Source organism: Falco naumanni, chromosome 7 (assembly GCF_017639655.2).
Source record: "Falco naumanni isolate bFalNau1 chromosome 7, bFalNau1.pat, whole genome shotgun sequence".
In the NCBI taxonomy this organism is placed as follows: domain Eukaryota; kingdom Metazoa; phylum Chordata; class Aves; order Falconiformes; family Falconidae; genus Falco; species Falco naumanni.
Window position 1 is genome coordinate 2,412,784 of NC_054060.1, and position 21,663 is coordinate 2,434,446.

The 21,663-nt window shown below is 49.7% G+C and overlaps 1 protein-coding gene across 1 annotated transcript in view; it reads right to left on the reverse strand.

The window, feature by feature from the left end:
* Nucleotides 1-19,723, reverse strand: part of SIN3A (SIN3 transcription regulator family member A) — a 34,856-nt gene extending 15,133 nt beyond the window's left edge. The window contains exons 1-10 of the mRNA XM_040601352.1: nt 19,620-19,723; nt 11,657-11,877; nt 9,859-10,035; nt 8,287-8,393; nt 7,524-7,806; nt 4,909-5,160; nt 4,244-4,396; nt 3,746-3,904; nt 2,343-2,432; nt 759-877 (exon numbers count right to left, since the gene is read on the reverse strand). Of these exons, the coding sequence (XP_040457286.1) occupies nt 759-877; nt 2,343-2,432; nt 3,746-3,904; nt 4,244-4,396; nt 4,909-5,160; nt 7,524-7,806; nt 8,287-8,393; nt 9,859-10,035; nt 11,657-11,845 (1,529 nt within the window). The 5' untranslated portion in view covers nt 11,846-11,877; nt 19,620-19,723. The remainder of the gene's footprint in view (nt 1-758; nt 878-2,342; nt 2,433-3,745; nt 3,905-4,243; nt 4,397-4,908; nt 5,161-7,523; nt 7,807-8,286; nt 8,394-9,858; nt 10,036-11,656; nt 11,878-19,619) is intronic.
* Nucleotides 19,724-21,663: the final 1,940 nt, after the last annotated feature.

A 21,663-nucleotide genomic window follows, 5' to 3' on the forward strand; every position in this document is an offset into this window, starting at 1 on the left:
TCTTTTCCCAAATGAAATAATCTGCGATTCCAGAGCAAGAGACTGCAACAACAGACTGCTAAATAATTGTTTGCTCTTCTGAAGAAGGAACAAATACAGCAAGCAATACCGGCACTGCTCTTGAACGCTGCCTGCCTGCCAAGACATAGCTAGGAACTCCCCTCTTACCTCCTCTTGGCTAAGGAATAGAAAAGGGCAGTGCAGAAGAGCATGAAGTTGGAAAGAAAACTGAAGCAGAGCCTGTATTGTCCTGCTCCAATGAAGGAAAAGTCTGAAAGCCTAAAGCACGTGGCCCCTGCACACTATCAGCCACTGAAGGGCTTCCAAGCACTACCAGCATCTTCCTGCCCACACGGCAGCATGTGGCACCTTACCACGTACATTCATGACACTTGGGCCGAGCTGGAGGGAACAGGAGATGAGAGAACACACTGCCACAGAAGCAACTCATGCAGCCACGGACAGACAGACAGCTAAGCAGCGGCAGGCTATCCAGATACAAGTCGAGCCAACCAACAGCCCAGGAAGTGGGCAGCACAGGGCGACTCCATCTCAGATGTACTTTGTGGCCCAACGAACCACCGCCTGGCTCCCAGAGCAGCCTTCCCCCTCCTCCTCCTCCTCCATACCACGCCACCACACCAGATACGTTCCCCTGAACGACCACAAAACTTACTGTTTCTTCCCTGGCTTCACAACAGAAACAGACCCAGCAGATTAAACTTCTCACCTCGTGTAAGGAAATGTGCTCCACTTACCCCAGGAATGGAGAAACCAGCTGCACGAGCTCAGCCCGGGAGATCACCTCCTGGTTGAAAATGACCAGGCAGCGAAGGAAGTTTTCGTATGCTTCTGTGCTACGCAGAGCTTTGCGGACCTTACAGAGAGAAGAAAAGAGGCAAACAATTGCAGTCAGGGTGAGAACAAGCTGTCCAGGAGACCTGGACTCAACACTGTGCTTCCCACCGACGCACGGAGATTACGCATGGAATGAGGAGGCAAATCTTTGAGTTGAACAGAGGGTCACTGGCTCCATACACAGGGCCAGACAAACAGATACTGACATGAGCCACCTCTGTGCTGCGTATGCCCTGCGACATCGGCACCCAGAGCGCATCACTCTGAAGAAAGGAGTTCCAAGTGAAGAATGAAATCCCACAAAGAACTTCCTACCAGCTGGACTATGAAATGCTGGAATCACAGCGTCAGTCATAACTGCAGCACTACAAATGCACCAGGCTGCCTTCTAACACTGGAGAACACTGCAAGTAAGGATCAGGGGTAAGAGACCTGTGCCCTGGGTAGCACCGCTCCGGCCTCTGCCCATGTTACAGCTTAGGTTATCACAGGTAAGCCAGCTTCTGTAACTCTTATCTTCACAGTACAAGGAAACCAAACGATTCATCCCAACACCATTACCTTTCCCAGGAGAACAGTTAGCATCTACGCATCAGACTGAGATCTATCATCATTAAGATATTTGTCATTACAGTTATAATTCTACATCAGGGATTTCTAGGTTTACTCATGTTCACACCTACACATCCTCCGAGAAATAGATTGGTTCCCAGTTACCATTAACTGGTCTACAGCACGCTGCTAAATGCACCACATCATCAGGGAGCAACCAAGACTTTCACCGGCACATGAATATTACTTAAAAGGCTTGTTTAAGTTCACTATATACTCCCCTCTGAGCCATAAGGAAATATAAGGACATCTTAGGGAAGACACCAAGGTACCACTTGGAAACATCCCACATATCCTTCATTTGTTCTGTGTGGTAAACCAGCAACAGGTAACAACCGTGCAATTAATTAGATTCATCTCTCAAGGAAAAAAAAAAAACAAAAACAAAAACACAAAACCCAACGTGGACATGAATCAGCTGCTTTGTAAACTGAGCTCCCACACTGCAGGCAGCTGGTTGCGGATGGGTGCAGCAAGCTGTGCCAACACAGCAAGACATGTCACACACATCATTGGTGGTATGGCGATTTCATAAAGGTGAGAAAAACCTGGAGTGTGCATTACAGGAAAAAAATTCCCTTTCCTCCAAACAAACTGCATGAGCAGCAAATGAAAAGCTGCAGAACGACCTTTGGGGAAAAGACACAAATATCCACGTGAAAAAAAGATTACCAGTCTTTTAAAAAAATTCAACGAATTTGACTTAGAGGTTGCATGATACGTCTGAGGTCAAGCTGACAAATGTTATATATATATATATATACACCACCCTGATATCTCACATACTTCACTGTGATAAAAATCCGGATGTATACATGCCAAGAACATAAATCAATGACGCGAGACTGCTTGCTCTGACTCTCGCTTCTCACCTTCTCAAAGAAGAGAGATTCTGTCCCCACACCATGTTTGCTGGCTTCCGCCAAAGACTGGTCTTTTAAACCCAGCAGCTTCGGTTTCTTCTGTTAACAAAGAAAAGAAAGGCAAGGAGAAAAAAAAAAAAAAAAAAAAAAAAAGGCTGTTCAGCAGAGCAACTTCCCATATTTTGATTATCTGTCCTACGAGGGTTTCAGCTGCCTGACCCCACCATTTGCTTTCAAGTAAAAGAAAGGTGGCTTTCTTTGGAAAGAATCTTGCATGAACGCGTGTGTCACAAGTTAATCTATTAAAGGTTAATCAGTAGCATAGAACTCCAAATATTTTTAATACATTGTTGCATCCTTTTGTGTAACTAGTTGACTGAAACACTACAGTGTATCTCCTATTTCTAACTAGACTGCAAAATTACCAAAATAAATCAAGGGGTTTTTTCCTATCGCTCACCTGGTTCTTTAAGTCTAACACCTTCCTAAAATTATCATTAACTCTTTCTCTCTCTTGCATTCCACTGCAAGACGCTTTATTGTTCCCATACCAGCACTGCACTCTACATCCTCGGAAACGCCAAAAGCTGCCTCCAAAACGGGTTTTATTTTGCTGCCCTTTATTTGAAGGGGAGGAGAAAGGGCAGAAGGGGAAGTAGATCACTGGGTTTAAATGCTACCATTATGCCTGCTAATTCTTTTTATCACAAAGCAAGATACACCACTTTCAAATAAAGCAGGCAACCTTAGCCTTAACGCACAACCACTAAGCCACCTGGCCACAGGACAATTTTTATTACACTACAAAGCCCTGCTCTCTCAAAACGTGCGTCATTTGAAAAGGGCAAACTTTGCTAAGAGAATAATCATTCATCATTGCATCATAAGGTTTATCATAGGAAAGATGAGCAAACACGATTCTGCTGCGTCTGCTCCAAGTTCTACTACAACAAAGCTTTCAGGCACACCTTTATCTTTTCCTCTGCTTATCTTCCCACATGCCTTGGAAACATCGCTAGAAACAAATTTTGGACAAATTTCTTTTGCAACTTTACCAAGACTTTTGCAGCCACACCCCACAAACACTGCTTTATTCACCAATAAAACTACCCCTACGCATTCCGCAGCATCCTAATAAAGTGGGGAAAGCCCTGTTTTTCCCAAGCCAGTAGAGTAACTATTACTACCCTCAGGTACAGGCAAGACCACTGGTTTGTGAAAATCAGACACAAAGCCTTGCACTTAGAAACAAGGACTTCAAAACAAGTTTCCTTTAAAGGCAAGCATTAGTTCCCGTGTTCTAAAGCTGCAGCCTGTGCCGCAAAAATCACAGAGATTCGTAAAACACATCCCTCTCTGCCTCAGCCTCCTGGGAAAAACAGGGCTGCTGAACGAGCAGCACACGCTCTTACCTTCACCGGAGGGGTTGCTCCAGTTCCCGAGTGCCGTCGGATCTGACAGCCATTCTGGTTGGGTCTTTGCTGTTTGTTGTTGAGCTGTGGCTTCTTCACCGTGCCACCATGATCATTTCTTACCGATTCCACTTTCTCTGCAGTTGTCTTACTTAACAGCTTATTTAGAGACAAACCCATAAGACCATTAGAGCTGAGTTCCACACACCCAGGCAAAAAAATCTGCCTGCTCCTCCTAGCTCTAGGTGACCGATGTATTTTACTTCAGTTATTGCAGTCTTAGAACAATCCTTTTAGGCAAAGGGATTGCATTTAAGACTAGTTACGGCCAGAAAGCACAGTCTATCACCCTGATCCCATTCCCACACTCAGTAAAAGATCACTCCAAAGAAACCCCAAGAAACAAACAGCAAAAGCACATTTTTCTGAACTCTGGCTACATACAGAACAGTTTTCCGCTAGGTATTCCTGTTCCAGCCTATCTCCCAAACAACTCACCACAGAGCTGTTGGCATCAGGCAGGAACTGCCCGAACTCGGAGAGCAGATCCTCCTGGTTCTTGAAGAGACGCGCCACCTGCGCATACACCTCCTGCTCTGTCAAAGCCGGCGTGTAGTTACCTCCTGCCTCCTTGGCGTTACGCTGCTCCTTCTGTCACGGGAAAGAGGAGAAGTGTCAGAAGAAAGGACACACAAACTATTGAAGTGACGAAGAAAAAAAATAAACCCTCGGTGATATAAAGATTGGAACAGCAAAGATCTCAGCACCTTACGTAACGAATCATACTATTGATATGTACCTACACATATTAAATGCCCAACTGGCCCTGGACTAGTAGGAGACTGATCAAGGAAGCGGTTTCTTTACTTTTTAACATAGTACTACAGCCATGTTGTCTCTTCCTGACCCTCATGAAAAAATATCAAATGCTATTTTTAAAAAGGCATTTCAGACACTTGCAAACAAAAGATGACAGATGAAATCTCTTATTTCATGCTGCTATGTAATCTTCTAACCTGCAAGAATTCTGCTTAGCTTGCTGGCCAGTGCTAATCCAGCAAAAAGACCAAAATGCATGTCTTGGACGGACACAGATAACTCCCCATGGCAGAGAAAGAGAAAAAAACCATACACATACTCAAATCTGCGTTGTTAACACTCACCTGATATGTATGGAGGATCTCCAGGAAGGCTTTGTAGATGTCTGGCTGTCCCTGGAACCGATTCTTGATCTTGTTAACATAGTTGATGGCATGATTAAACTCAACGGGCTGATTGTTCTGCAGGGATGGTGTGGTTCCCAGAGAGATTGTCACAGGCGTGTGAGGTTGGACCGGTGGCGAACGTGGTGATGCGTACGGTGGAATCGGGGGAGTTTGCTGGCTGGCGGGAGTATGTGCCTGCAACTGTGATGGCTAAGAAGAAAAGAAGCCACATTAGAAATCAGCAGATCCCTTTGTGTTTGCAATAAAGGTACTTTTATTCCCCTTACGGACCACATCCAGAGGAAACAACCCAGCATGTAACTGTATCTGATGCCAACAGTGGAACAACATGGATTCAACAGAGGTATCTCCCTGGAACACACCAAGCAGACAATCTCCTGCTACCACATCCAGTCAAACCAGCTCTTCCCATACGCTGGCCTGGATGACTTTTCGCTGCACTTCCTTAAAAGAATGGTCTCTTTAAACTGCTACTAAACAATTATTACTTTTGCAGGTCTAAAGAATTTTAACAATATCTTTTCATAAACTGAACATTTCCTAGTGGTTGTCTAAACAGAAACTGCTGTTAAGAGTCAAAATTAAGAAGTACTATTCCACAGTCAGAGCTGGGTTTTAAAGATTAACAGAAGCACAAATAAAGGTAGAGTAAGCACAAAACTATTATCCAAGAGCAAATAAACAGATAAATACTTAGTGTGCCAGTAGAGACCCTGACTTCCTCAGGAAGACAAAACACCCAGACTATTAAAACTGCTGCTATTAAGAGTTGATTCTCCTTGCTAACTGCCTTTGACTGAAACCTGATAAGAGACACATACCATCTCAGAAAATTTTACAGAGGCAACATGCATAGGTATGGCTTGCTCCAACATTGCAAGTTATTTTGCCCCTAGTGAAGAATTCTGGGGCACATAAAAGCAACAGCAAGGGAAAACTGGAATTTCTTTCAACAATGAAACAAAGAAGAGGCAGATAGGGCTCTCAGAGTAATTATTTTGATTATTCTTTTTTAACAGACACCCAACAGCCACAGGAAAATTTAGCAGCAGTTTTGAGGAGGCACCTTCCAAACTTCAAAACTTGCACCACACAGTTTTCACGACCGACAGTGTAGATAACCGTCTCAGGATGGCCAGAAGCATCCTATTACAAGATCCTGCCTTGCTTACCTACAGCTTTGGCTCTCTAGTAAGGAAATCTCACCTCATTAACTAGCATGTCCCACAGGTTCATTTTCAAGCTTCAACAAAAATAGTTCAACTTTTTGCAGGTTGATGGGGAGAAAACCACTTAGCCCGTGGTGATGAGAAAGACCGCTGCCTCTTCACTTACAGCATGTACTAGTTCTTTGAAAAAAAGTCTTGAAAACTGGCATAGGTAAGTTAATTCTGGGATGCCTTAGCTTTGCAGTTTTCAGCTTTGCAAATCTTTCAGCCCATTTTTGTTTGCCATTCCTGAACAGGAGGTTGCAAGTCCCACCAGTGCTCATCCAGGATCTTCTAATTGTCACATTTTAAAAATCCTGCTCCATTCTAACTGCGTGTTCCTTCCCCCCCCCCCCCCTTTTTTTTTTCCTTTCCAGCCAATTGTTAGTTAATTGTACAGTTTAAAAGATTAACCCTTGAAACTCTGGGGATTCTTTCCCTCCCTAAGGGTCTCAAATCTTTCCGCATTTTGAGGCTGAAGTACACGAAATTTTATCTAGAGGAAGCTCCCTGAATGCCTATTACCCTATTCTGCTTCCAATCACATAAAACACATTTGTTGAACAGTAGCATCTGGATTATACCTAAAGCAGAGTCAAATTCTCTTTACCATTGAAAGGTCTCTGTTTCAGGCTCGCAAACCAGCACCTAAAGGCACTATCACAGTCATCTTGGCTGAACTCTTGCACTTGAGATTTCGCCAGTTCCTGCACCCATCCAGCTGATGGCTGAACTATACCCTTTTACAAAAATTGGTCCAACCTGAAAACAAGACTTCAAGCAATGCAGAATCTACCACATAACTAATCATGTTCTTCCGACGGCATAATTGCCCCCCGCATTTGAAACACACACGCTTTCACACCAAGAGCAACATCTTTACCACAGCCTCTGTTTTATGGGGAACTTCTTGGAGCTTCAGTTGTTCTGAGGCAATGTGCAAAAAAAGCAGGCAGTTCAACAGGTGCCCAGTGCTTTAACTAGGAAGCCCTTCTTGCAAAGTCAAATGCATTTCAGGGACCTTTTTCCTGGGGCTGCTGGATCATTCCCTGAATAACCCATGTACATTTTACCAGATGCTCCGAGTACCTTTCAGTTCCCCACTGAAAGAAACAAGGCTTTTCCAAAGCCTTAAGGTGGCTTATTTGAATTATTGACAAATCAGCTAGGATGCATCTTGAAGTCTGAAAAGGAGAAACAAATCCAGCAGCAGAAGCACAACGCATGCAGGTTCACAAATACTATAAAAAGCAGCGTGGAAGTTCCTTTTTTGCTCCCTAGCAGTTTCAGCAGGAGGCAGCGGGATCCCCATGTTATGGGTGTACGTCATTCAAAGCCTCTCACCTTACTGATTTTGGCAGGTGGTGGCTGCGGCGCTGGCTGTGCTGGTGTTGGGGTTGATTGCGCTGAAGGCTGTGACTGATGCTGCGGCTGGGGCTGCGGTTGGGGCTGCAAGCCATGAGTGGGGATCTGGTGAACCTGCCCCGGTGTTGTCACATTCACCATATCGTTCGTCTGCACCTCAATCTTGTAACCAGGTGGCAAGAAGGTGTTGAAACCCATGATCAAGTCTGGGTGGCCCTTGAAGAGCTGCGATACACGGCTGATCACTCCTGGAGTGTCGATACTGGAGAAGGAATAACAACAAAGTGTCACGATCCTCTAAGACCCTCTCAGTGGTACACCAAGTTCTCCACATCCGAATTTTCCATTATTTCTTTTTACTTTATCACCTCTATGTATCTATATATCTATGAAACAATGCAAAACTGATTCCTATAAATACACCACCGAACTTAAGAATGACATTAGAATTATTTTATTAGCCCAGACAGCATTTTGTATCTATGAGATCTAGTCCCAAGTCTGACCATTATTAATGGGCAGACAACCAGACAGCCAGATGAATCAGCTATCAAGGCTGAACTTGTGAACTCCCACTCTAAGCAGCAATTTAGTATAAATGGAGGGATGCCTCTCAGAAAAGAAAGCACACAACTGCTTTGAAAGTTGTGTTACTCTGCACAGGGAAGGACAGAATTTAGCTCCTGCGCCCACATACACTCTTTCTAACCTGGAAGGAAGAGGGCAAAATGCAGCTTGTTACCTTTGAGATTTAAATTCCTTCATAATATCCAAGAAGTCATTGTAGACTTGTGGCTGGCTACCAAACTGCAGCTTCACCTGGTCAAGATAAGACAATGCATCCTCCACCTGGTGACAAACCAGACAGGTTATGTTAGCAGAGAAGACTTCATTTCACCTCCCATCGTTCTGCAAAACAGGCACTATTCGAAAACACAGCTGTTAGCCCTGAGCCTGGGCAGAGAATTAAGGAGCAAAAAAGATCATGAGCCTGGTTAGTATACTACCATATGAATAAGAGATACTCACTCCCCACTCCTGGCTCACAAGATAAAACTGTACCAAAAAGAAACAAAAAGGAAAAAAAAAAAAGCAACACAGATCAGCAGAATTACTCAGAGAAAGAAAAAGAAAAACCCAACATACTCCAAATTTACCATCACTGAAGTGACTGCTAGGATAAACAGAACGAGACTGAGTATTTTTCCTGCATTCCTATGTGGAAATTATTATGGAAATCTAAGAATAAGCAGAAAGTGGAAATGACATATTCAGCGTAGTCGATGTCTGCCAGGTACACACTTGCACTTTTTTCAAAAAGCCAGACATTTCAGTTCGACATATAAGGATTTCAAAAATGGCAACAGCAGGCGGTAAATTGTTTTACACCTCAAACAGCAAGAAGTTTATGAACCGTTCATGTACCAATATCCAATTTTCAGATGTACTGGACGAACAGCCACAGCCTAAAGCGAGAGCTCTGGGTCCCTACTGCCTCCGACAGCCAGGCCACACGCTCATCAGCTGCAAGAGCTACGCACAGGACCTCTCTTTTTTTCTGAAATTAAATGACAGCAAAGGAAGAAAGACTACCAAGCATAGCCCCAGTCTTGTATCAGCAGAGGACGTGCCATCAGTTTCACTGGGAGAAAGAGCCACACGCTTTGAAACCATTTTCAGCGGTCTCTAGAAACAAGTGTCCCCCATTCAGCAGAAGGAAGGGCCTTTCATCCCACGAGGCAGTGGGTTCCACCAAAACTGGAAGACTTGCAGCATATTTGGAAGAGGCTAAGAAATAGGCATCGATTCATATATATGTGCCTTCTCGCTAGAGCTGAACCAAATGTAGCTACTTAAATGGGTTATTTTTGGTGGAGTTTTCTCTTTTTTGGAGGATTTTGCAGCACATAATCCCAGAATAGAGCCTTCCTTACTCCCAAATTACTCCCACGCAACCACCCACATATACCATGTGTTCAGAAAAGCACCAAATGTTTTGGTAATTTAACCCATTCATCCAAATACTCTGAGCAATACTTCTTCCTTTTCCTTCCTGCCCCTAATCTTTCCCTAGCAAGCCCATTTTCTATTATGGCATTTGAAACAACAGAATTTCAGCAGAAAAAAGTCCCTTTCCAGATGCAAGGGTCTTCTAAACAGGAGAAGCATCTAAGCCTTGTCAAGAAAGCCCTTAGGAGGTCACCAGCTGGCTTTGCAGGGAGGTCTCCCCTACGCACCAAAGCAAAAAAGGCCCCCAGCTGCCAAGGATTTAAGCAGGGGTTAGTTGACTTCAGGCAGCAACGCTCAGCATTACCTTGAGCCTCTGGAACTGCTGCTGCCCCTGGACGGGCACGGCCGGCGGCGTGGGGTGAGTGTGGCTCTGCACCACCTGGCTCCCGTGCGGCTGCACCGGCGCGGTGTGGTGGTGGCTGCTGTGGACGGCCGCGATGGCTGGCCCATGGCTGCCCGAGCTCTGCGGCACGGCTGACACCTGGCAAGGCAGAGAGGACGTCACGTACGGCTGTGGCTTTGCGGCCGCCTCCGCTCGCTACATGGGCAGAGAACAAGGTCAGCCTTCCCGGACCCAGGTATACAAGTAAAATTTTAAGGAAGCAGAGCACAGTCAGTTTGACCTTTAACGATGACTGCTAACAATGTTACTCAAAAAAATATCTTTTGTTTTCTTCAATGAGGATGCAGAGAGACCTAAAAACAAGACAACGCTCATGCCACGCTCCAAACACAGGAGAGCCCTCCCCGCGAACACGTTACTAAGACAGGTTCTCTCCAGCCTGCAGACTCACTGGCTGTCTAGTCACTAAAACTCACATAAAGACCTGCAAAAAGAGCATAAAATGGAATTTTTAGCCTGACAGTGTCAGTCTTTTTTCTCTATGACACATCACAAGCAATCATCTGAATGAACTAATCTTCACGAGCCTCTACACTCTTGCCATTCAGTTTGGGTACTGGCAGTCAAATCGTGGTGCTCTGGCACCAGCAGGCTCAGGGGAAATCCCAGCTTGGTGTCTCCCCTAGAAAAGCAGGGAAAGGAACAGAAGGCACACTCTTTTCAGGTCTCCTTCACACATTAAGCCAGAAGAGTTTCAATTTGGAAAATCCATTAAAATAGCCTTTAAAAACATTTTTTAAAGTGAATTACTTTTCATTTTACACAAACTGGAGTTTTCCATTCAACCCTCTTTTAGATGAGATACACTTTTTTAAATCCTCCTCATGAACAAGAAATGATTTGCTTGCTGGTCCATCCAAGTTCTTTTCAGGAAGGACTGCCAGCATAAACACACCCTCTTCCAGTCCCTGCAAGTGTCTGCCTGCAGGCTCCTCAGCTCTGCGGCTGCTACTATCAGCACGAACATCCCTTCTGCACAAGAAAAAAATGCTGTGTTTAAAATTAGGCACTAGACAGGGAGAGCAACTCACCAGCAACACAAGCATGGAAGACACAACATGCCAAAAACACGGCGAAGACAAGTAACACAGGAACAGACTTTCCCTGGTCGGTATCTCCAGTGCACTCTTAAAGTGCATTTTTTTTTTCTCTCCCCAGCTGACAGCTCCTTGCAAAGGAGGCAACAGAGGGAAGAGTGCCACCCAATGACTCTGGGGTAGTGTCTTCTGGAAGATTTCAATTTTGCTGAAAGTCTTCAACCTAAATGCTGATTCGATCCAGTCTGTTAAGCTTAAGATCACCTAAGATATCCTATGTCTGTGACAGTGCAACCATAAGAACAAACCTTTTCCTGGTGACAAAAAGAAAAATGGAGAAAAAGCCCTTACACACTTGCCTCTAGGATTCAGAGACCATGATCTGAGAGAATAATTTCAAGAATCACACTCAAAAAATCCAAGTCACACCACATTTGTTCAGGTGGCTCTGAACACGAATCAAGCTGATGGTCCTACAGCAACTGCTTAAAACGAGATGTATGATAAGCACGTCGTCCCATCTTAGTTTTTCTCGAGGAATTCCTGGTTACTAAAACAAAACCTTGTCTCAAATACAGAACTCTACTGAGAAACACCACCGTGCTGGCTGGTCACGCGGCAGGACCACAGCCGAGATGCAGCTAAGGGACGAGTGCACATACCTGGTAGCTGGGAGTTACCGAGTACTGAATCCCCGTGGCAGACTGCATGGTCTCCGAAACCGCCTCATACACCGGAGGCGCCGGGGCAAGCACGCGGTGCTGGTGTTGAAAAGCTTCGGTGCTGCTGGTGATACGTCTCTGCTGCGACGCATACACGGGTGACTCCTGCTCATCCAATCGCCGCTTCATTCTGAACTCATGCTCGGGAAGCACAACAAAACCTGTTAAAAACAGACCAATTAACAAATGCAATTGATTCATCGCTCCCTGCCAGTGCCACGGACGCTAAGTTCACCAAGAGCAGGTAGGGCAAGTTTCTGTCTATTCATTTAGGTTACTGATATCTCGGGATAGGAAAGTGGAATTAAGATTCAACTTTCTGCATAAAATATGCAATTGTGGCTTATCACAAAAAATACAGCCTTATCATTGGAAATAAAATACTCCGCTTAGAATTAACAATTTCTTTAGTCTCACTTAAAGGATGTTGCTAGCATGGGTGTGTTAAGCAGACACACACACCCTGAGCAATGCAAAGCTCACAGAGTGCAGTATGTGAGCACAAAAGACTGGGGAGAGGGTGCGTTACCTACACACAGCCTGGATAAAGTAACCTATGTTGAAAGCAGAAAAAAACCCTCCTGGGCAGTCCAGGTAGGATGACAGCCAGCTGTGAGAGATGCTTTAAAAATGTGGGAGGAAGGGGGAAGGAGGAGGCAAAAAGCAGGATGCGTAATCAGATTTTGAAATCACTTACAAAGCCCTGAAGTAAAGCGTTCTCTGTTTCATATGCATAAGACGTGTAACCTCAGTGACACCTGCAGATCCACTACACCAGGAGTATTTTGGATACTGTAAGCCACACAACCATGGTCCTCCCAGCACGCTGGCCCCAGCATCAGTACCAAGCTGAAGAGTGCAAACGGGAGCAGAGCTAGCAGGCACTGCGGCTGGTGCCCTGTGCGCCGGCCAGGGATGCCAGCGAGCGCTGATCAGCAGCTCTCCCATTTACTCTCCGGTATTTTTCTTCTCCAACACGCAAGTGTGTTCCTGCCCTACTCCAAGTTGTCTCTGCGCAGCTTCATCTCACTTCAAATCTGACAGGTCATTTTGCCACTGTCCCGGCTCTAAAAAGCGCCACAGATTCTTCGCTCTGTTTGATTGAACTACTCACCTACTCTTTTCTGCAAGCAAATTCCAGTGTTGTTTTCTACGCATTGTAGCTATTGCCATTTTTGAGATGTTATCTGCTGTTCATCAAAGCACTGGGTGCTCAAAAACATATGCATCCTATTAAGGAATTTGAAGGACAAGAGAACAGAGTAAAATCCATCCTCTTCTGCCTCTAATTCATCAGGACCCCTCCAAAGCAAGTCCTTTCCAGCTCCGGTGCAGTTAAACACATCCATTGCTAACGTGGGCAGGGATAAACAAGAGGGAACTAAGTTCCCCCAGAATAATGGTACAACAGCTAACTAAACCAATCCTCACCTACCAAGTCAGGGCAGCTCTTCACAGTCTAAATCCGTCACTAACCAAATAACCCAAAGATCATTCACAGTATCTCAGTGCACACCAAATGTGTAAACAGGAACCGCGGGACAGAGGTTCAGGATAGATCAAGGTGGGCTTGCAAATGCGGGCTTTGTGCAATGAAGTGTTTTTCCCTCTGTGTCCCTCTCTCTATTAGTGTCCCACTTGCAGGGGGTAGGACAAGAAGGAAGATGACTTCATTTGTTTTTGAAGTTGCTCTTCAAGTTTAACCTCTCAGAACAGTCCCTTATCAGGTCCCCAAAGCACCTGGCAGGTAGGAGGCAGCCAGCGGAGGCAGAGCAGGACTCCTCACTCCAAATAAAGGAGAAAGCTCGCTAACTGGATCTTATTTACAAATTAAAAATCCAAAGTGTCCAGCACACACTCAGATGGCAGAGGAGCGCCCTCCAGGAGTTCATTTTGCCTGCACTGGTTGTGTTTTCCTTCAGCTGGTCTCTGTTGACAAATGAAGAGCTGGGCAGGTTAACTTGGAGCTGCTCCCCTCAAGCACAGCCCACATTCAGCTTTGTAAAAACTCACAGTTTTATGCTAATAGGGCTGGGACTAAACTGAGCAATGCCGGCAAATCTGGCCACGCACCATCATCCCCCAGCAGAGCTAGCCAGGATTTTGCATGACAATGGCTGACTGCATGAGTAAAGTCTGGGCAACGCTTTGGTGGCATCTATTTATAACCCACTCACCAACTTGGATACCCTTCTGCTCTAAACACTGGCATCCCCAGCCAGCCCTTCCGCTTTCTTTTGCTCTCCCAGGCTGGGTCGCCCCTTACCCTTTCAATGGTGCGACAGCTCTCCTTCCCCACGGAAGCAACCGAGAGCTGCTGGCTTCAGACACGTACACGCGATGTCCACAAAGCAGGAACGTTCTCAAAAATAAAATTCATGTGTGACTTCCTATAAAGAAGCAAAACAGTTCCAGCAGGCTTAACGCGCTGCCTGCGACAAGGGGTGCGTGTGTGCACATAGGTACTGTAGGCGGACGGCCGTGGTGTGTATGCGGCGCGGTGGCTGCCGAGTACCCCACGCCTGCACCTCACTTCACAAAGCGACATTCCGCACTTGTCGCTGCCGACGGACTCGCCAACCTTTAAAGCAGAGGCCATCTGAGGACAGAAGATGGCTGGAAGACTCATGTGCCCTTATCAGGATTAAAATGCCACCTTAGACTGACCGAAAAGCCTCCTCCCCATGGAGCCACCAAACATCTCAGCCCTGTGAGGCCGTGGGAATCACAGTAGCACCGAGGATACACCACCGCATACAAGCCAGCAGCATGAACCTCAGTTTTTGAAGCTCCTGATTCTCACAGACCGAGCGAGCAATCTTCCAGAAACCTACCTACTTTGCTGTATGGTCAACACTAAAGCTTCCGTTTAGTGAAAATTAAAGCTCCTGTGTTTTTTTTCCCCTCTAAATTGCCCTCACCTTCGCTAACTGAGCTTGCACTCTGCTTCTATCCAAGCACTGTACCTGCTTCAACTTTAAAAATTCATATTAAAGCCGAGACAGATAGAGAGTGTCAATATTATAGGCAATAGTCAACAGCATTTAGTCAATCTTCCTAGATAACACTTTGCTAAGCTCCTACGGTCTGCATCCACCGTGTCGGAGCGGCTCACGGCAGACCACCACTTAACAAAGATTACTAATACACAAGCTTTTTTAATCCAAGCAGAGCGATGATCTCGATACTCTGCTGCACCTAGAGGAAGACTAGTTGATCTTAACTCTGTGCATCCACCACTACCGAAACTCTGCAGAGAGGGGAATGCACTGCGGGGCGAGCAAACCAGCACCAGAGCAGAAACTGGTCTGCATCTTGCCGAAGAAAACACGATGCTGCATGCTCCCTAGGTGCATTCACTTCCTCACTGAGGTCCTGCTGATCTTGACTTGGCATCTCCCAAGGACGTCCTCCATTCAAAAGCCGGAGAGATCCGTTGTGCAGCAAGTCCTACCCCTCCTACAGCACACCACATGGCTGATAAAGAAAGACATTGATGAAACCCCCAAAACTAGACGTGTCATTTTAAAGTGATTTAGCCGAAGCCTGCTGCTCAAAGGGGCAGTTCTACCCATTCCACCCTCAGTGACAACTGATTTCTCTCAGCACCCTTGCTGATGGCAAAGCCCAGCCAACGCGGAAAGGTATTTCAAGGATAAATACACAATTGCAATCGGCAGCGTCAGAGACTTGTATTGGGTATTTGGCCTCCACTGTGGTGATGTTACGAGAAGTACTACGCTTACTTTGTCTTCTCAGAAATGTAGCACACACCTCTGGCATACCCTTATGAGCTTTAACAACAAGATTTAGAAAGCCCCAATTCAAACTGCATCATCTGTGCTCTTCATTTGAAGGTGGAAGAAAAAACAAACAAAAAAGTTCCCAAAACACAGCAAGGACTGCACAAGACTGAAAGCAAATGACAAACTTCAGGTACTTTCCTTTGTTAAAATCATTAACCCAAGGCACATATGAGAGCTTGGCAATAACTGAACAGACCAAGTCCTGCTCTGTGCAGTCCACAGAGACCTGCATCCCCTTTTCCCAGCATCATTTCTACCCCAACTATCTTTTGGCTTCAGTTAGAGTACACTACATTCTGCCTACAGGTGAATGAAAACTATTTTTTGTTCCCCCCCTTCTCTTTTCTGCGGTTTTTAGCGTTCTCCTTCGCAGGGGAAGGACACTGTGTAGGAACACACCTCTGAGCTTCACCTCCCATGCCACCCCCCCAGCTCACCAGCTTTGATTAGTGCTACAGGTAGGGTGCATGAGGCAGACATACCACAAATACGCACAAAGGAGCCTTGGCTGGTAAAGCAAGAAAAAAAACTAATTACAAAAAGGTACGTTGCATCTCAGTAACACCCCCAAAATTAGGCAATTCTACTCCGCCAACTTCATCAGAGGATTTCCCCATCCATCTGCCTCGCATAAGCCAGTGGGACCGATAAATGTAAGTGGAGCGCGGAGAGGAGAGGACCAGCAGCGCTGACACAGAAAGAGAAGGAACAAAGCGAGGACAGGGCTGGATTCAGCTGGCAGAGCACCGCACGGCTCCCTCCTCACACTCGGCTCCCTCCTGCCTGCCACTCTGCGGGAGCCACGGAGGCAAGAGAGGTCTGGTACTCTCCTCTTCCCTCACAAAACCGCCTCTCCCATGGCAGCTCCACTCCCCAACTGTTTACCAAATAAGATCTCAAAAATCTGCATTTTTTTATTTTGGGTTTTCTGATCGGACAAGCAGGGTCTTCTGGCATTAAGAGATTAGCTGTTCAAATAGGTGTCACAATCAAAAGCAAAAAGAAAAGAGGCAAACAGAGAATAGGAAGAAAGCAAATCAGGAAGCTCTGCTGCCTCAGCACCTGTTGGAAACACAACACGCCTGTGGGTAAACACCATCTTCACCAAGTTGTAAAAGTGCCACTAGAGAGGATTTCTGTCCGTGTAGAGCGAGGGCCTGTCTGAATAAGGGCAGGGAAAGCGCATAGCTGCAGATGATGCATTTAACGTGTGTGTGGGCTTCTTAAAAGGCTTCCTTTTGAGGGAGAATGGACTCAAAGCAAGAGGAGCATCAAGCGTTAAGTCTCAGCTACGGCTCCGGACCCCAGAGCCGTCACGGATGTCCTGCAGGACAAGTCCCCCGTAGGATTTCAATGCCATATATCACGGTGCCTGCTAGAAAGCAGCCGGCTCAGGTTCCAGCAGCACTGCTGTCTGTCTGTGCACTAACCCAGCCGCACGACTTCCAGAACATGACCCAGCTCATTCAGCAATCGCTGCTATATTTTTTGTGCGGTGCCGCGCAGCCTGGATCCCTTGCCTGTAACACAGGAATAAGCCCTCAGCCCCATTACAGAGGGGTGCTGTGCAGAGAGGCACATCTGTGACCAGAGAGCCACTCCAAGAGGAAACAAGAAACATCCCAAAGAAAAGGGTGCTGGAAAAGCATTACGCAAAGCTTTAGGAGCAGTTAGGAGAGTTTTCTGCAAGGTGACATGGTGACAGCCTGCGGATTAGGTGCCAGCGCTTGCCCCAAGGCAGATGGGACACGAATAAACCCCACTTATCTCTATCTGATGGGCAACAAGTTGGTAAGGCACTGAGCCCTGCTTTGCCATGGCAGCAAACGGCCTGGGGGTTAAATCCCACCGTGAAGAGCTGATCCAAACTGAGCTTTACACTCACTACAGAAGTTACCATCATTCTGCCCAGTTCCTGAGTACACCTTCCCCGTGCATGGAGAGAATATTTTAAAGGGTTTTTTTTGGTCTTTTTTTTTTCTTCTTTTTAATAAAAAGAGGCAAGACCCCACAGGAGTTGGAAAAATGCAGCGTGTCCCCAAAAGCACACCCCCTGCCTACCAGGCTGAAATGACAGCTATTACGGGGCTCTCTTTTCTGTTCCAGCTTTAACAGCCATAAAAGCTTTCCAACGCCGGAGAAGACCAGAACAGCAATCTGGACAGAAAACGATTCATAAATCCTGGAAACGTAAATGATCCGCCTGCCAATTCCAACGCGATGCTCCCGGCTCCAAGACCCACACGTGCCAGGAGCCTGCGCGGAGGGCTCCCCCGGCAATCCGGGCTGGGGCGGCGGGGAGAGCATCCCCCTTCCCCACCCTGCTTGCAAACACCTAGAGTTTCCCCAAACTTTAGCAAATTACTACTAAATTGGGTGAATGACCACATTGAAGCTTTTCAAAGAAATTCACGCTGCAACTGTGCGTCTTAACCAGAAGCAGTGGGTGGGAGGGATGAGGACGAGACGCTTTGGGGTAAGAAAGCGCAGTGTCCTTTTTGCAAAGAGCATGCTGGCCTGAAAAACTGCTAACTTCAGCCGGGCAGGGAAGAAAAGGCCTCAAAAAGTGCTTTTCTGCTCCTGGACATCTGGCACAGGCTGACACTAGGTTGCCACAGCACTTTCATATGATGAAGGAATTTTACAGGTGCTTTAAAATCACTGTATTACCATAAGGCGCCATTTTATTACGTAGTATTAGCAGCACAATATTTTAGAACATTGTATACCTCTTTGAAACTGTATTTAAAAACAAAATTACAAGTTAGGACCGGAGGACTGAAGTCCAGATAAGAGCTGTACTGCAATAAGCTGGGCACTTCCCAGTTGTTCACTGACCCCACACTTTTTAACGCGGCCGATGAATATAAAAAGTGACAAGTTAGGAAAGAAACACAAGGTGTCAGGTCACCCTTAAGCTAGGCTTTAGCACATCAAACTGGTTTTGATTCCTCTGGACAGATTAAAAATCAGTAATACAGCTGATTACTCAGATCAAGGCGCTATTTTAAAGACATTATTTTTTGGTTTTGCACCGTTTTAGTGGTCCAATTAAATGGCTTTTTTTTCCTGGGAGGTAGCCCCATCCATCGGACACACGCGTTTCTTTGCACAAATAACGACTATTAAAACTGACTCTGAACCTGGGCCAGGGAACGGCAGAGAAGACGGTGTTTAGCTCAGTGGGCAGCGAGCGCGCCCGTGTTTTTAAAGCTCCGTGAACCCCACGCCAGGAAAAAACCCGAAGGAGTTTCTATGGATGTAGGAGAGCGTGAGAAATTAAAACGGGGGCGGGAATGGGAAGCGCGGGGCTGGAAGTTCAAGGCACACGCAGGGAGGGGAGCTGGGAGAAGGGATGGCAGCTCGCTCTTAAAAACGCCCCCAAATCGGTGCGGGCGAGGGGGGCCCGGGCTGCGCGCGGGAGCTGCGCACCGCACCGACCCCTCCTCGGCGGGGCCGCGCCGCCCAGCCGGGACACCGCACCGGGGGCGCTCCGGTGCGAGGCGGCCCCCGAGCGGCAAAACGCTTCCACCGGCAACTTCCCCGGGAAGTTCGGGCGGGCACCGGAGCGCCCCCCCCCCGACTCCCGCCGCGGGGAGCCCCGGGGGAGGGGCCCAGCACGCAATGCGGCCGGTACCGGGGGCGTGCAATGCGGGAGCGGGCTGGCGGGGGGCGGTCCCGCCGCAGCCCGGGAGCGGCACCGGGCGGAGGGCGGGAGGAGGGGCGGAGGGAGGCGCCCGCCTCGCAGCGCGCCCAGCGGCGGCCGCACGCTCCGCCCGCCGCTCCCGCCATGCCGGGGCCGGGACACCCCCTGGCGCACGGCGGGGCGGGGCGGCCCGGCAGGACGCTTGGCCGCCCGTGTGGGCCGAGGCTGCCCCGGGGAGCCGCGCCGCGGGTACCGACCGCCCCCCCACCGCCACCTACCTCCTCCCCCCGGGGCCGCCGTCCGCCGCCGCCGCCCCCCCTCCCGCCCCCCCGCCAGCGCGCGCGGCACCGGCGCCAGGCCCCGCCCCCTACGGATCGCCGGAGGGGGCCGGCACCGGGCCTGGCGACCTCCCCTCCGCCGCCCCCCTCCGGCTCCCCGCGCAACCCCGTACCTCGAAGCGGGTCCCTGGCAGCAGCCGAGTTTCCCTCAGGGTCAGGGGGCGGCGGGGCCGCTCCCAGGCGGGCGGCGGGGGCGGGCTGTCCCCGGCGCGGTGAGGTTGGGGGGGGGGGGGTCCCCGCGCCACTCCTCCCGGAAGGGGAGGGGGGCGGGCGGGGGCGGCGCCGGGGCCCCGGGCGGGGGGGGGGGGGGTTGGCGGGGGAGGGGGGGGGTACGATGGAGTAACCGTCTCTCGGCCGCCGCGGCGGAGCGCTGCCCGCTTCTCTGTTCCCCGGGAAATCCCGCCCCTCCCCGCGCAGGGGGGGAGCCCCGAACGCTCATTGAACGCATCGCATGCCCGTCATCCCCGCGACCAATCAGCGCTTTGATCCCACCCACCTCACCCTCCCCTATTGGCCGCGGCCCCCAGGAAGGGGATGTGGAGAGGAAGGGAGGGAAGAGGGGGGGGGGCGGGGGGGGAAGCGACCGCCGAAGAAAAATGTCCGTATAAGCAACGCGCCCCGCCCCCGTCCCGCCTCCTCCGTTATCCTACTGGTTCAGCCTAAACACCTCCAGCCAATCGCCAGACGGCTAACGCGGCCGTCACAGCGGGGAGCCCGCCCACGCGGCGGCACTGACCCCGCCCCCTCCCAGCGAGACCACGCCCCCTCTCTAGGGAGCCCTTTTGTGGAATGTTTACATCGGCCGCGGCCCGCGCGCGCGCGGTGGGCCCCCACCCCCACGAGGGGGGGGTCACGGCGACAACTCCCCCCCCCACGCCGCCCGGAGGAGGCGGGGGGGGGGGGGGGGAGTTGTCCCGGTGGCCCCCCGTTGTGGGGACGGGGGGGCGCGGCGCTGCCTTTTGTCCCCGACCCCTTCACTTCCGGGCTGGCAGCGCCCCGCGTGGGGCGGGTCGGTTACACGTGTGGGGGGGGCGCACTCACACACGCACGCACGCACCGGGTGGGAGGACGAAGGGGGTGGGGGGGGTGGGGGAGAGGCCCGCGCGCCGCGGGGGCGTGCCCACCGCCCTTGCGGCCAATAGGAGCGAGGGGGCGGAGCTTAGCCAGTAAGCGCTCCCCCTCCCCTCTTCACTCACTCACGGCCCCCCCGCCACGCTCCCCCCCGCGCCCCCCACCACCCCTACCCGCGCGGCGTCTCGCGCTTCCCGCCGCGCACTTCCCGCCGCGCGCTTCCCGCCGGCGGCCGGCGGAGCGCGCGGGGCCGCTCCTTCCCTCAGGGCTCCGCCGCGTAGCACCGGGCCCCGCTCCCGCCACCCGGGTGGTGCTGAGCGGGGGGGTTGTCGTGAGGGGAGAGCTGAAGGGAAAGCAGCTGTTACATACCCTCAACGCGCAGGCGAGGAGCCCTGAATGGAGGGGAACTCCCCCCGGGGCGGATTGGCCCCGCGATGCCGATCGTCACGGCCGTACCGCCCACCGGGGGAACGGAGGGGGGGCTCGGGGAGAGGCCTCGCCGCGGAGGGCGCTGACCCCCGGCCCTGCAGCAAGCCCTCCCCCGCGGGGGTGGGCGTGCGCTACCCTGGCCCCTCCGCCGTTGCTAAAGCACGAGCTGGGGATGAGGAAGCGGGTGCGGGTTTTAATTATTCCCACACACACCGTCGTCCCGGGGTTTACAAAGTTGTGGAGGGAGTTTCTGGCTTCCCCTCTGCTGCAGGCACCGGCCCCTGCCTGCCCGAAATCAAGGCTGGAGGAGCCAGGCCTGGCCTCGGGTTTAGCGCTTGGGAGGGGACATGCAAACGCACGTGCTCCACGCTTCTATTAAAATATGTATTTCGAGCATCTTCACTCAAACAAGGTCTAAACCTCTTCTGTTTTCTTCCTTTTCCACCTGCTTTTCTCCTCAGCTCCAACCCCCAGCCAGGGCAGGGAGCAGGTGGCCTACAGGTGCTGCCAGGAGGCCAGGACGTGTGGGCACGGCTGAGTGAGGAGACTTACTTGCTGCTTCAGCCAGGAGCTGCAGCTCTGTTTAGCTGCTGAAAAGCCCCTGGCACGGGGCATTTGAACCTGCACAGGCTGCCGTGTCGCTGGGGATCAAGCCCA